General features: G+C 45.0%; 2 protein-coding genes across 5 annotated transcripts in view; one reads left to right on the top strand and one right to left on the bottom strand.

Moving 5' to 3' along the window:
* Window positions 1-13314, bottom strand: part of LOC119168408 (uncharacterized) — a 626194-nt gene that overhangs the window by 155515 nt on the left and 457365 nt on the right. The gene's annotated exons all lie outside the window — the stretch shown is intronic.
* LOC119168430 (uncharacterized) overlaps window positions 1-13314 on the top strand; it is a 39496-nt gene that overhangs the window by 23664 nt on the left and 2518 nt on the right. Inside the window, exon 3 of the mRNA XM_075890978.1 lies at window positions 12098-12266. Coding sequence (XP_075747093.1) covers window positions 12098-12202 — 105 coding nt within the window. The 3' untranslated portion in view covers window positions 12203-12266. The remainder of the gene's footprint in view (window positions 1-12097; window positions 12267-13314) is intronic.

Below are 13314 nucleotides of genomic sequence, written 5' to 3' on the forward strand. Positions count from 1 at the left end.
GTGATGAAGTCATCATGACCTCACACATGTCAAGGTATGCTCCATCATCACGACGTCAGAATTTCAGGCTTGACATCATAAGACGTCACGCTTTACACACGATGCCGTTGTAGTGCCCTCCTTTCAGCAGAGAACGACCTAGAGAAAAGAAAACAATGAAGGCGCTTTGGCGCACGCCGCCAAGGCTCGTGTTTTCTGCCCCCTTTTCCAGTGAAAAAACAAACAAGGTGACTTTCGACTTCCAGTTGTCCTAGGTGACAATGTGGGTTTCTCGTTTATTCGCATCTAGAGTTTTCGCTCACGGACAATGCTGATATTTCGCCACAATTAATGGTGCCGATACCGCCACTGACGCCGACACTGTTATTTAAAAAAAAGCGAACTATTTGATGTCATCGATTTCAAACAGATCCCAATATTTTAGAATACTGAGCCACCTACGAAATACTGTGCTGTTCTAAAAGCGCATGATCGGTGAAATATCTATGGTACCATATATCAATGAAATGTAATGGTCAATAACTCCAAGGGGATGTCATTAGAAGTGATCGTAACGTAAATTTGAAGAAAAAAAAGTACGACAAAAAGATAACCTCCCACCGGCAGTATCCGAACCTGCGACGCGTTCAATGCTCTACCACTCAGCTACGGTAGCGGTCCTACCTCCATTCACTGTTTACTGGATATGCTTGTGCATTTAAGCGGGAGGGTGTCTGTTAGCGCCACATGTTATCATTGTAGCAAATATAGAAAATTATCTTTTAGTCCACTTTTCTTTCTTCACATTTGCGTAACTATTGCTAATACCATTCACTGTATAGGCCTGCTGGCACTATTGTGTGGTAATTTTCATTATTATGTAGTCCAACAAAGCCAAAGAAGCCTTTCAATTTACAATTATGTCCTTCATTCATAGTACCACACGCTTACTTATCGTTGCGCCTCTAACACAAGTTTGAACTTTTTCAAAGAAAGTTCGTGGGTGTTGAGTTTAAAAGAGTAGTGAAAAGAACAATTATATTAGTAATATAGTATCGTTATTATTAATAACACAAAAATATTACTTTATTCTAGACATTCATAAGAAATTGAGTTATTTTTATATATTTATTTTTTTTTCAAATACTACTAGCAGTCATGGTCCTAACAGGGTGGGTACAGTATATGTCAACATAAAATAAAAAGGTACAGCATAATATGTTGAAGAGAGAACTAGACAATATATGTATAGTTTTCAGAACAAATAAAAGTAATATTTCTAAAAATGCTGTAAAGGTAAGTACTAACAAATATGGTGAAAGTGTGCAATATGAAGTATCTACACAACCTATTTCTGAACGAAAATTGGGGGACCTTTTAGCTCCGCCTTTAAGAGTTGAACGCTATAGCACAATCTGGCCCCTAGTGCATCTTTCAGCCGCAAAGGGCATACTTATCAATATGTTTGTTACACACACACACACACACACAAACACACACACACACGCACACACACACACACACACAGCACAATCTGGCCCCTAGTGCATCTTTCAGCCGCAAAGGGCATACTTATTAATATGTTTTGTTACACACACACACACACACGCCGTAGAAGATTGTACCAGCACGCACGCACGAATAGCACATACTGGTGTTAGATGCGAAGCATTTCTTAGCGAACAATGGCAACATTGAGCACATCTATCTATCTATCTATCTATCTATCTATCTATCTATCTATCTATCTATCTATCTATCTATCTATCTATCTATCTATCTATCTATCTATCTATCTATCTATCTATCTATCCAACCGCTTACGTTTGAGCGCCCTCGTGGTCACCGTTTTAACTTGGCGTGAACCAAAATTAGCACAGGAGGGAGGTAAAATGGTTTGACGAATATCATGTGCCGGTCAAGACATGAATATTGTCACAACCCTGTCGTGCACGTTGTCATACACTTCTCGCCAGACAATGGCACATGCCCATGGGCGGGTATGTGCCGCTGGTGTACGGGTATGTGCCACTGGTGATTGACACTTAGGCCGCGTTCACACTGAGCATTCCGGCCGCCGAAAGTGCTCCGAATCCGGTTCAGCGGCGGCGAGATCCGCCAAAAGGGCCCTCTCCGCGCCGATCGCTCTCGTACCGATTTTCGCGGCGTCTGCCGCTGAATCGGTCACCACGGACCAATAGGAGCGCTAGTCAAGGAATTTTAAATAAATTGCCCGCAGCTTTCCTCGGGGGAACACTGAGGAGGATGCGGAGCATATAATTGGTTAACGGGGTGTTAAAGTGCGACTTACTTGGGTCGATGGCTAAATTGGTTAACGGGGTTGTGAAATGGGGTGTTAAATTGCGACTTACTTGGGTCACTGGCTAAATTGGTTAACGTGGTTGTAGGAGGGGTGTTAAATGAGTGAACACATACGACACGTATGCGAAAGGGCGGTGTTTATTTATTGCGACGAACTTTGAGCACGATGGCTTTTAGATGCCACTTTGGCCGGCGCTGGTCGAAGGGACGTCGATCATTGCGACCTCGGACGTCGACGCGCCGTACAAATCAACCGACGAGCGGCCACTGAGCGAGCGAGCACCGACCTTGAGTATCTATACAGCGCGACGGCGCATGCACTGTCAGCTGTCGAATGTTCGAGAAGGGGGAGAAGCGCAACGGCGCATGCGCGCGCGTCAGCTGCCGATGTTCTCGAAGCGTGACGGCGCATGCACGCGCGTCAGCTGCCGAAGTTCTCGAAGCGTGGCGGCGCATGCGCGCTACATTATACAGCTAGCGAATGTTCGTGAAGAGGAGAAGCGCACGCGGTGTGTAGAGGAGGAAGGGTGCACAGATGGTGGAGGAGTGAAGCGCGCGTGGTGTGTAGAGGAGGAAGGGATGCACAGATGGTGGAAGAAGGAGGAGGAAGCTTGCGGACGGCGCCGCACTACAAGCCTCGAGTATTAGATGCTCCGCATCTAAAAATGGCGGCCAAGCCCTACTCACTTGTTATGCCGCAGTGCACGTAACTGAATGTTGAAACCAACGGGAGTTTAACCTACTCTGTGCCTACTTCGCCTCCGTATTTCGTGAAAGAGGTGACCGAGCTTGCTGTTGGCGTGACCGAGCTTGTTGCGGTCTTGCAGAGCAAAACGAACCCACCAACGCCGCTGGCGTCGGTGGTTTTCTGCCCTTCGTGCATTACAAGACAGCCACTTGCCAGCAAAGTAAGCAGTACTGTGTTTTCTTGCTTGTTGAGTAGAGAATCGTTGAAGTATACACCACCGGATAGCGTAGTAGCGTTTGCGAGCCGCGACAACAACCGGGTGACAGCGCATCCATCCCGCGTTCGCCCCGTAGTAGATGGCATATTCGGCGGCGTGGGGCGCGTCCAGTGCGAACGACGCTGCGTTTCGGCGGCAGGAGAATTTCGGTCGCTGTAGAAAGCGGATGTTTCAGTGTGAACTAGGCATTAGTACCTACCAAGGAACAACGAGAACACACATGGGCAATTTTAACGCGCGAGCGTTAATTAATACATGACATTGGTAGCGTCGACCGAACAAATGCAAAGGATAAATGTGAGGGTCCCAGCTGGAATGGAACCCAAGCATTCTTCTTGGCAGTGAATCATTTTGCCGCAGAGGCCACTACTTTTTTAATAGACGCTAATATTCGTGAAACGTCAATAGTGGTTGCAGAGTTGCCTACCCAATTTTATAAACATTACATATGTACTCCTGTGACACAGCCGTCACATCGGGTTAACATTAATTTAGGTTAGTTGCCATGCGCTGAAGTTGATTTATGTAGAAAAGTCCAGGGCTAGAATCCTCGCGGGCATCAGCGCTTCATATCAGCTTTTGGTGTTGGTAATATGCATTTTGCAGTTGGCATCGTTGCGTAAGTGCAAACAACTGGTTATATAAAAATCGGCAACTCTTCAACCTATGTCTGTGCGTGCAACGTTTGTACATATATTTAGCGTCATTTTGTGGCGTCTATCTCTATAAAAAATTGCAACACGATCACCTTCCCTCCGCATGTATCACATAACGTCGATTCCCAGATACGTAGGATATGGCGAATATCTATCTAAAGCGAGAATCGCATGGCCTGCAAAATATACGCCACGCGCTCGCCAGAAAAAGTCTACAAATTCCTCACAGATGGCAGCCCATTGTTTAGCGTTTGCTGTTTGCTTGATCAACGCCTATGGAAAGACATGGGATGTTTTCTGCTAGATAGACATAGTTCTCCATTTTCGCAGCTGTTTGAAAGTTCCGATATGTGCATAGCGGCGATGACTGCACTATTCCGGCCATTTTCTACGTAGTTTGATGGCCTCCCAAATGCGCCGACGAATCGCCGAACGGGCTAGTTTTCGTCGTGACACCTGTCGAACAAAATGCGTTAAGGAAACTCCTGCCACCACATGTCATTTTTTTAGTGTTTCCACCCGCAGCAGCTGCAAGGGTAATATCGAAAAGAAAAGTGGCATCGTGGCTTTGTAGTAGAACACTTGGTTTCCACGCAAACGGCCCAGGTTCGATCCACAATAAATCTTATTATTAATTTTATTTGTTTCTACGTCCTGCAGTTTTCACTCACGGTTGATATTACGCTCACACCCAAGGGTACCGACGCCTACGGCGGAATTTCTGCGACACGAGCTCTCTAATGCTATCGCATTAAAATGGCAATGTACGTACAATACTAGCCATACTCAATGCTACGATATATTTTAATGCAATCTTCAAAGCTTTTGATGATCTTTCAACTCAGTGCAGATACTGGCATGTGAGTGCACTTTTTTATCGTTCGTGAAAAAAAAAAGAATTCGCGTACACATCAAGATTTCATTTAGGAACTAAACACAAAGAAATTGATTGATCTCACATTGCTGGTCGGCCTGGGAAAAAGATAAGGTTCAGTTTCAGTATCTAGGTGTCCTTTTGACAATCCAACAAACGTTTAAGCAGACCAGCGTTTTGGCGTTGAGTCAGCGTAGGCATTTCAAGCAACTGGAGCACTTCATAAACGGAATCATTTTGAGAATAAAGCAATACAAATAGCCTTGCGACTTTGCTCTGTAATTTTTCCGTTTGATTTATTAACCCCGGCTTGATAGTATTCCATACTGCACTGGCATATCCTAACGTTGGTCTTACGTAGGTAAATTATGCTAGCAGCTTAATGAATGGTGCTGCTTGTTTTAGTTTGTGGTGAGAGAACCATCACTTTCTTTCTGCAGCTACAAAGAAATGGGCTGGTGTAAACATCCGCGCACTTGTGCGACTAGGCCGGTTGCAGCAATGTGGTCGCAAAAACTGTCGTAGCTTCTTTTTCCTAAGAAATCCGATTGACACTTGTACAGGCAGTAACTAGAAAAGGGGAACGAAGGAGGGACCAAAAGCACATGTGACATAGAAGTAGGCCATAGCCATGTGATTTTGCTGTTTAGAGAGTAACTTCTTTGATTTCTTTACTCAACTATAAAAAATGAACCTTTAAAGTAGTTCATTGAAAATATTGCGAATATATGCACCTATACACGCTTCTCCATATCAGTCGGGAAAGCGCGGTACAGTAAAACGCTTTTTTTCATAACTCAGGGGTGGACGTGCAACAAATATGGCACTTTGAATTCATCACACCTGTTGTATTTCAGAACTGTTTTAGTAAATAAATTCTGGAACATACAAAAACGTAAATCATTAAAATAGTATTCGCATCTTTCTTACTATCATTAGCAACTTTATAAAATTTTCAAGCAAACTGTCTTTGCGTATTTTCCTGCGCTCTGAGCGAATTGCGAAAACTATAATATGGTATCTCCCTGCACTATATGCAAGAAAATGAAATATCATTTTTTACTGGTATAGGCATCAAGCTCTTTTTTTTGAGAAGCAGACATGCAATATTTCTCAGTTTGAAACATATAAATGCCATGGGATGCTGTCAGGACATACCACTGCGAAAATTTACGCCTGAGTGTCTGAATGTCAGAACATTTTCTGGCGCAGTATACAATTGCATTAATGGTAATGCTCACTGTGAGGTAAAATTGGCACATCCAATTCTTTAGAGGCGAAGCTCCTTATGGCGTGGCTTGTGCATCCCTCGCTGTAGTGCGTAACCACGGGTGGCACATACCCGAAATAGGCGAACTTAGTATGTCCGCTGGATGGTGGCACTTGTACATGATGAATACTTGATGAAAAGATGTGAGATGGCTGTACTTGGAGTGTTCACTAAAGAGACGGACGGACGGACGGGTGTAAACACAGATGGATGGACGGACTGATGCACAGACGGACGGACAAACAGGCAGAGGGGCGGGCACATGGACGAACTGAGGGGCAGACGCATAGACAGAGGGACGGCGGTACAAACGGACGCACGGGCGGATGGGTAGACAGATAGACGGACAGATGGAAGAACGGACGTACAGATGCACGCATGGATGGACGCAAGAAGGAATGAACGAACGTAAGCACGGATGGGCTGACGATCGCTTCGTCCCACCAATCATCATTCACTCCGTGGATATGCTGTGTTTTTTTTTTCTATTTTACAAGGCATCGAAAGCAGATCGATTGATATGTGGGGTTTAACGTCCCAAAACCACTATATGATTATGAGAGATGCCGTAGTGGAGGGCTCCGGAAATTTCGACCACCTGGGGTTCTTTAACGTGCACCCAAATCTGAGTACACGGGCCTACAACATTTCCGCCTCCATCGGAAATGCAGCCGCCGCAGCCGGGATTTGAACCCGCGACCTGCGGGTCAGCAGCCTAGTACCTTAGCCACTAGACCACCACGGCGGGGCATCGAAAGCAGATCAGTTTAGTTTTCTCTTTATTCGCAATTAGAAAAATTTCCTCGGATCATAGCCTTTTATTATTATTGCACTCTGAAGAGCATTATTGGCTCCTTCATAACGTATGTGACGTGTTATTAGCAGCATATCATCCGCACACGAATATACGTTGGCTTTAGAAATTTCTGAGGGAACTAATCACGTAGCGCATGAAAAATATGACACAAGAGGAGGGAAGGGACAAAGGGGAGCGCTACCCTTTGTCCTGTCCCTCGTCCAGTGTCTCACATTCTTTATGCGCTACATGACTAGTTGTGTGTTAGCAACACACTCAAGTGCATCTCTTGTCCTGAGGGAAAGTCATTCACAAATACATTCAGTGACAACGGTGACAACGTTGATGCATCTGGCACACCATCTGTAATATATTTCTATTGCTAATTACTTCCCTATATTCTTTAACCACATGTGACCCGTCTTCTAGGTAATTTTTGAGCACATAATATAAAGGTCCCCTGAAGCTCGAACGAAATAGCTTTTCTAATGAAATGGTATCATTTACTATTTCGGACGATGTCGCCGAGTCTAAATACAGAGCACAATTGAAGAGTTTCTTGCCTAGAACGTTTCTAATATTATTATAGTGCTGTAATTACAATGAATCAAATAGCCAAGGTGTTGGTAGCAAAAAATTCTGTAAGGCGGACTTCATACATTTAAGCAAAAGTTTTTCTGTTCTCTGGGAGAGTACAGGCAAAAAGAAATTGGTCTGTAATCATAATAGTGAAAAGAAGAAGGAAAATGGGCTAGAAGCAGTCATTCAATAGCCAAGGCAGTGCATCTGCCCTTTCCTTTCACCTCCCCTTAGGATAGCCGACCGGGCATGGTATAGCTAACCTAAATAATTTCTCTGTTGTTTTATCCTTTCATTCGTGAATACCGGTGGGAAAGCGTAGCACTAATTATGAAAAGGCGCAGTCATTGCTAGATACATTGAAAACAATCATTTGTGAGCACTTTTTATTCGTTTGTACTTTACTTGTTTTAGTTTTGATCAATTTACGCATGTTCAATATATGATACAGAAATGTACAGCTGAGAAGACCGTAACTGAAACATGTATTCATGTATGAAGTTGTGTAGCGAATCTGCTAAAAGTAATGCTTGTATAGACTGTTATTTGCCCAACGCGCTAAAAAATGGCTCTTACAGTGTAAGCTAGTTAAACCACACATATTAATCAACAGTGCAAGCTACATAAAACGGACTACTTTTGCAACCATGCTTTCTTTACACACTTTTTTAGATTATGCTAAACTAGCTTCGTCAGATTACATAACCGATAGCAACGAAATCACGTCTTGATTTCAGGGGGGGGAGCCGACGACAACAAAACCAAGACATGTATTGTATTTGCACTTGTGTGTGTGTATCTTTTCCGTTTCGTCCTCTTTTCATCACGAAGTTTAAACGTTTTCGAGACTACCAATCGGACAAAACACACGGGAAATGATGAGCGTAAGTGCCGCCTACCTTTTCGAGTACATTTTCTGAGTACAGCCAAGTGGCACATGTGCACACATTCTTCGTAAAAGAAGTGCTTAATCATAATCAAAAAGCCAGCCGACTGCTTGTCGTAGACATTGTATATTGTCAGTGCGTGAGAAGGGCTAGTCCCCACCAGCACCACATATGTATCATAGGTTTGCATCTTATCGGTCGGCGACTGAGGTTCGCTTTCGGTGGCGACAGTCGATATCAGGCTGCTTTCTTTTTTTCCATGTATTGTAGTTTTGTCGGCCGCAACATGCGTCATCACGCCGATTTTAAAAGTAGAAGGTCAAAGCCAGACGGTCTGGGAAAAACGGCGTACTAAAAGCGATGTCCCGAGTTCCGGGAAATGTAGAGTGGGAGAGGCTACAAGAAATCACTTTACTTTTGAAGTGTCTTGGTCTGCTTGACGTCACATAAATAATGACTCTTGAGTAATACGATCATATTGAGCATCAGTTGTTCTTGCTTTTGTAATTTATGTACCTCTAGCTCACACAAACGCTTCTCATCTTTTGTTGTTTTTTCGTGTTGACCAAAGACGAAAATAAAAACTTGATTCATTTATTTGCTGATTGGTTACTTTCGAATTTTCTTCTGCAATAAAAGTACTGAAGGTACCCATCTTTCTTGAAAACAGTGTAACGTGTAAATATTTGATGACGTTATTTTTCTGGAGGCGCTCAGTATTGCAGCGCTTATCCACAAGGCCACTACACTACACACATTGTTAGCATCTCCATCGATTGTCCAAAGCTCTAGAGGCGCAACAATTTAAAAAGAAAACGAACAACGTGGATACAGCCTACTTTTGGTAGTGGCGAAGTATACGTAAATGTATTTATTTTCAGAACACTCACTTTTTCTTCCTGATGAGCCGAAAAACTTTAACGTTGAACACTTTAAGGTTAACAACGTCGAATACGCTATCGTAAAAAGGGCAGCTCATTGTCCGACGTAACATTGTCATTCACATTGCAGCACCAACATCACTTCCATCGCAACAACTGAACCAGACTGAACCATCACAATGTTTATCCCACGCCGAGGGGAAGGTTCCACCACGGAGCAAGAGTGCCTCACTGCCGTGTGAGCAATCGCGAAGTTGCGCCCATACCTTCATGGTCGCCCCTTTCAAGATAGTGACGGTCTACCATGCCCTCTGTTAGCAAACATGCGCGACCCTTTCGAATGGCTAGCACTGTGGAGCTTGCGGCTACAGGAATTCGGGGTTACTATTGTTTATGAATCGGGCCGTAAGCATAACGACGCTGACACACTGTCGCGAACACCCATTCATGTCGTCAATCAGGCAGAAGAGGACGATGACGGTTCCCTGAGTACCATTAGTTCGTCAGACTTGAGGTGCAGTGACATGACACCGAGTTTCGACCAATCATCGGTCATTTAGGATCCACGGCACAGCTAAGCCACGCCATCTGTCCCGCTATATTGGCCCGGACTTTCGGGGACCGTCAACCAACACGTCAAAGTTGTCGTGAACGCCAGCGCCAAAAGAAACCCCGTTCGGCCAGATTTAGTCAGCTAAGGCACCTGAACCCTTCGATGGAGCTGACATGGACATTCTTGGGCCCTTTCCCCTGTCTTTTCATGACGAAAAATTGGTAATCGTTCTGACTGACGATTTCAAGAGACCCTGAAACGGTTTTTTGAAGTTATCTCAGCCTTTAAGCTTGAGCGTCATCAAAACATTCGCACCAAAATTTAGCAACAAGCCGTGTACCAAGGCCCCTACGAACAATTATATCATACCCTCCTTCTACCGTTGGCCTTGCCTTCTCAACTCATGAGACACGCTTGCATCGCTGGCAACCGCAGAGCTCTCATGAACGCACTAGTTTCGCCCAGCCTAGACCTCCTATTAGGCACGCTGACAGTATACGCGTAGTCTTTGAGGCCACTGATATATATGTGGTATTTTATGATACAAGGGTCAGTGGTGGTCATAGAGTTTCAGGCCATGCCATAGGATCTGTTCAGTGGTGATGTTAAGTGAATGTATAACAGTGCGCCCAGCCATAGATTTAAAACGCTCAGCACTCAAATTGTCTCCCTCGCAAGCACCAGTGCATGCTGCCATCACCCCCGGCATATTATCTGTTTTGCGGCTCTCCGTTTCATCGCAGTTATAGACTAGTGCATAAGGTCGACTTATTGGCTCATGGCAACAAAACATGATAGTAGTTCCCCGGGAGATGCCAGTCTCCAGTAGTTAGTGGTAGATATAAATGGCTTGTCGTTTGAACGTTGAAGGAGGTGCTCTTCGGTAGATCACTGGTTGACGCCTCACATTCACGACTCATAGATCTCATGTTCGATTCCACGCGCTGGAGTCTTTTTTATGAGTTATTTTTATATCTTGCGTTTACAAATATATAGATACGTATACATATACGGTGAGTAGTGGCGACGTCGACGCCGGCGGAAAAATCCAGCCGAGAGTGTTTATACAATTATTATCGCAATCAAAACACAGAAGGCGAGAACTACGGTTCACCCGGCACACTAACAAGCCGGTGCAGTCAGCTATGCCTTCGCCGATGGCCGGCTCCGCCAGCCATCGCTTCAAATGAAACTTCCACCACCCACCGCAGCACTCGCATTGGCGCTGTTTAACGCTTGGCGCCACCCGTGCGGAACGTTGTTGCTTCGCACCCCACCAGGGTTTCCTTCGGAAAGATGTTCCAAGGTTTATTAACGCGATAGCATTGAGGACCTTGTTTTGCAGAAATTCTAGCGTCGTTGTCAGCGTCATTGGTTATAAGCAAAAAATCATCACCTTTGCGTGACTGAAAACTTGAGAAAGATTCTAATAAAATTAATAAAAATTGTATACCGGAGTGTGAATCCAACCCGGGCTGTTTACGTGGCAAGGGGAGAGGGGGGCTCTACAGCACAGCCGCGCCTGTTTTTTTTTCTAATTATGTATTAAATCAACACCAATAATCGTGAACTTTGCAAAACATAGTTGTTCGGAACTCAGGCGATATAATTACCAAATTCGCATCTTTTCCGGAGATTGAATGAACACTGACGTAATGTTGTTTATTGTTTTCTGGATAATTTTGATAACTTGCCATTCAGTTATGTAGGATAGGATTTCTGGACCCGCAAAATCCGAAATAACAGTTCTGCTGCAGATACATGGAATGAGAGCAAACTATACAAGACAGCAAATGGAAAGAGTAATGATGCAATTATGGTCCCACCACGGTCCAGAGGCTAAGGTACTCGGCTACTGACCTGCAAGTCGTGGCATCAAGTCATGGCTGCGGCGGCTGCGTTTTCAGTGGAGGCGAAAATGCTTCAGGCACGTGTGCTCAAATTTGCGTGCAAGTTAAAGAACCACAGGTGGTCGAAATTTCCGGAGCCATTCACTAAGGCGTCTCTCACAATCATGCGGTGGTTTTGGGGGCGTTAAACCTAACATGAAAATCACACACAGAGCACTAAGTTATTACAAAGGTTGCTGTTGCGACCAGAGAAAAATGTATACCAGCTCCACGCACAATACCGCAGCACGGCTGCATTGCAGATATGAAATACGGCAGTAGCCATGCGTTTGTCACCTTCCTTAGACTATAACACATGGCTGTTCAAATATTAGACCATTTTTCCACACTTGTTGAAACTTCAGCTCTCGCACGCACCCTGGTTTATGAATTTCTCAGGCTACACGACTTGTTTAGGTCATTGACGTTTTCCTTTTTATTTGCAGGACTCGACGACTGACTTGGGCAACAGTTCGACTGCGGCACCCGACGTGACGACGACGACAACGACGACGGGGGCGCCTCCTGCGGAACAGGCGGCCACCTCGTAGAAGAGCGCAGCGCACCGGGGTGGCAGTGCGGGGCCGCCGCCTCGGCTGTACATACCCTCCGCCGGTGGGTCATCATCATCATCATCAGCCTGACTACGTCCACTGCAGGACAAAGGCCTCTCCCATGTTCCGCCAGTTAACCCGGTCCTTTGCTTGCTGCTGCCAATTTATACCCGCAAACTTCTTAATCTCATCTGCCCACCTAACCTTCTGTCTCCCCCTAACCCGCTTCCCTTCTCTGGGAATCCAGTCAGTTACCCTTAATGACCAGCGGTTATCCTGTCTACGCGCTACATGCCCTGCCCATGTCCATTTCTTCTTCTTGATTTCAGCTATGATATCCTTAACCCCCGTTTGTTCCCTAATCCACTCTGCTCTCTTCTTGTCTCTTAAGGTTACACCTACCATTTTTCGTTCCATTGCTCGCTGCGTAGTCCTCAATTTCAGCTGAACCCTCTTTGTAAGTCTCCAGGTTTCTGCTCCGTAGCTAAGTACCGGCAAGATACAGCTGTTATATACCTTTCTCTTGAGGGATAGTGGCAAACTACCTGTCATAATTTGAGAGTGCTTGCCGAATGTGCTCCACCCCATTCTTATTCTTCTAGTTACTTCAATCTCGTGGTTCGGCTCTGCGGTTATTACCTGCCCTAAGTAGACATAGTCTTTCACAACTTCAAGTGCACTATTACCTATCTCGAAGCGCTGCTCCTTGCCGAGGTTGTTGTACAATACTTTCGTTTTCTGCAGATTAATTTTAAGACCCACCTTTCTGCTCTCCTTGTCTAACTCCGTAATCATGAGTTGCAATGCGTCCCCCGAGTTACTCAGCAATGCAATGTCATCGGCGAAGCGCAGGTTACTAAGGTATTCTCCATTGACTCTTATCCCTAACTGTTCCCATTCTAGGCTTCTGAAAACCTCCTGTAAGCACGCGGTAAATAGCATTGGGGAAATTGTGTCCCCCTGCCTTACACCCTTCTTGATTGGTATTCCGCCGGTGGGTATGGAAAGACAAATCAGCAGCCACGGTTTCGATGAACGTCTCGGGTACACGAGGAGGAGTTAGTCGCTCAGCTGTATAGTCTCAGAGATTCCTGGCCAGCACATGGTGA

The sequence above is a fragment of the Rhipicephalus microplus genome, chromosome 3 (genome assembly GCF_043290135.1).
Source record: "Rhipicephalus microplus isolate Deutch F79 chromosome 3, USDA_Rmic, whole genome shotgun sequence".
Lineage (NCBI taxonomy): Eukaryota > Metazoa > Arthropoda > Arachnida > Ixodida > Ixodidae > Rhipicephalus > Rhipicephalus microplus.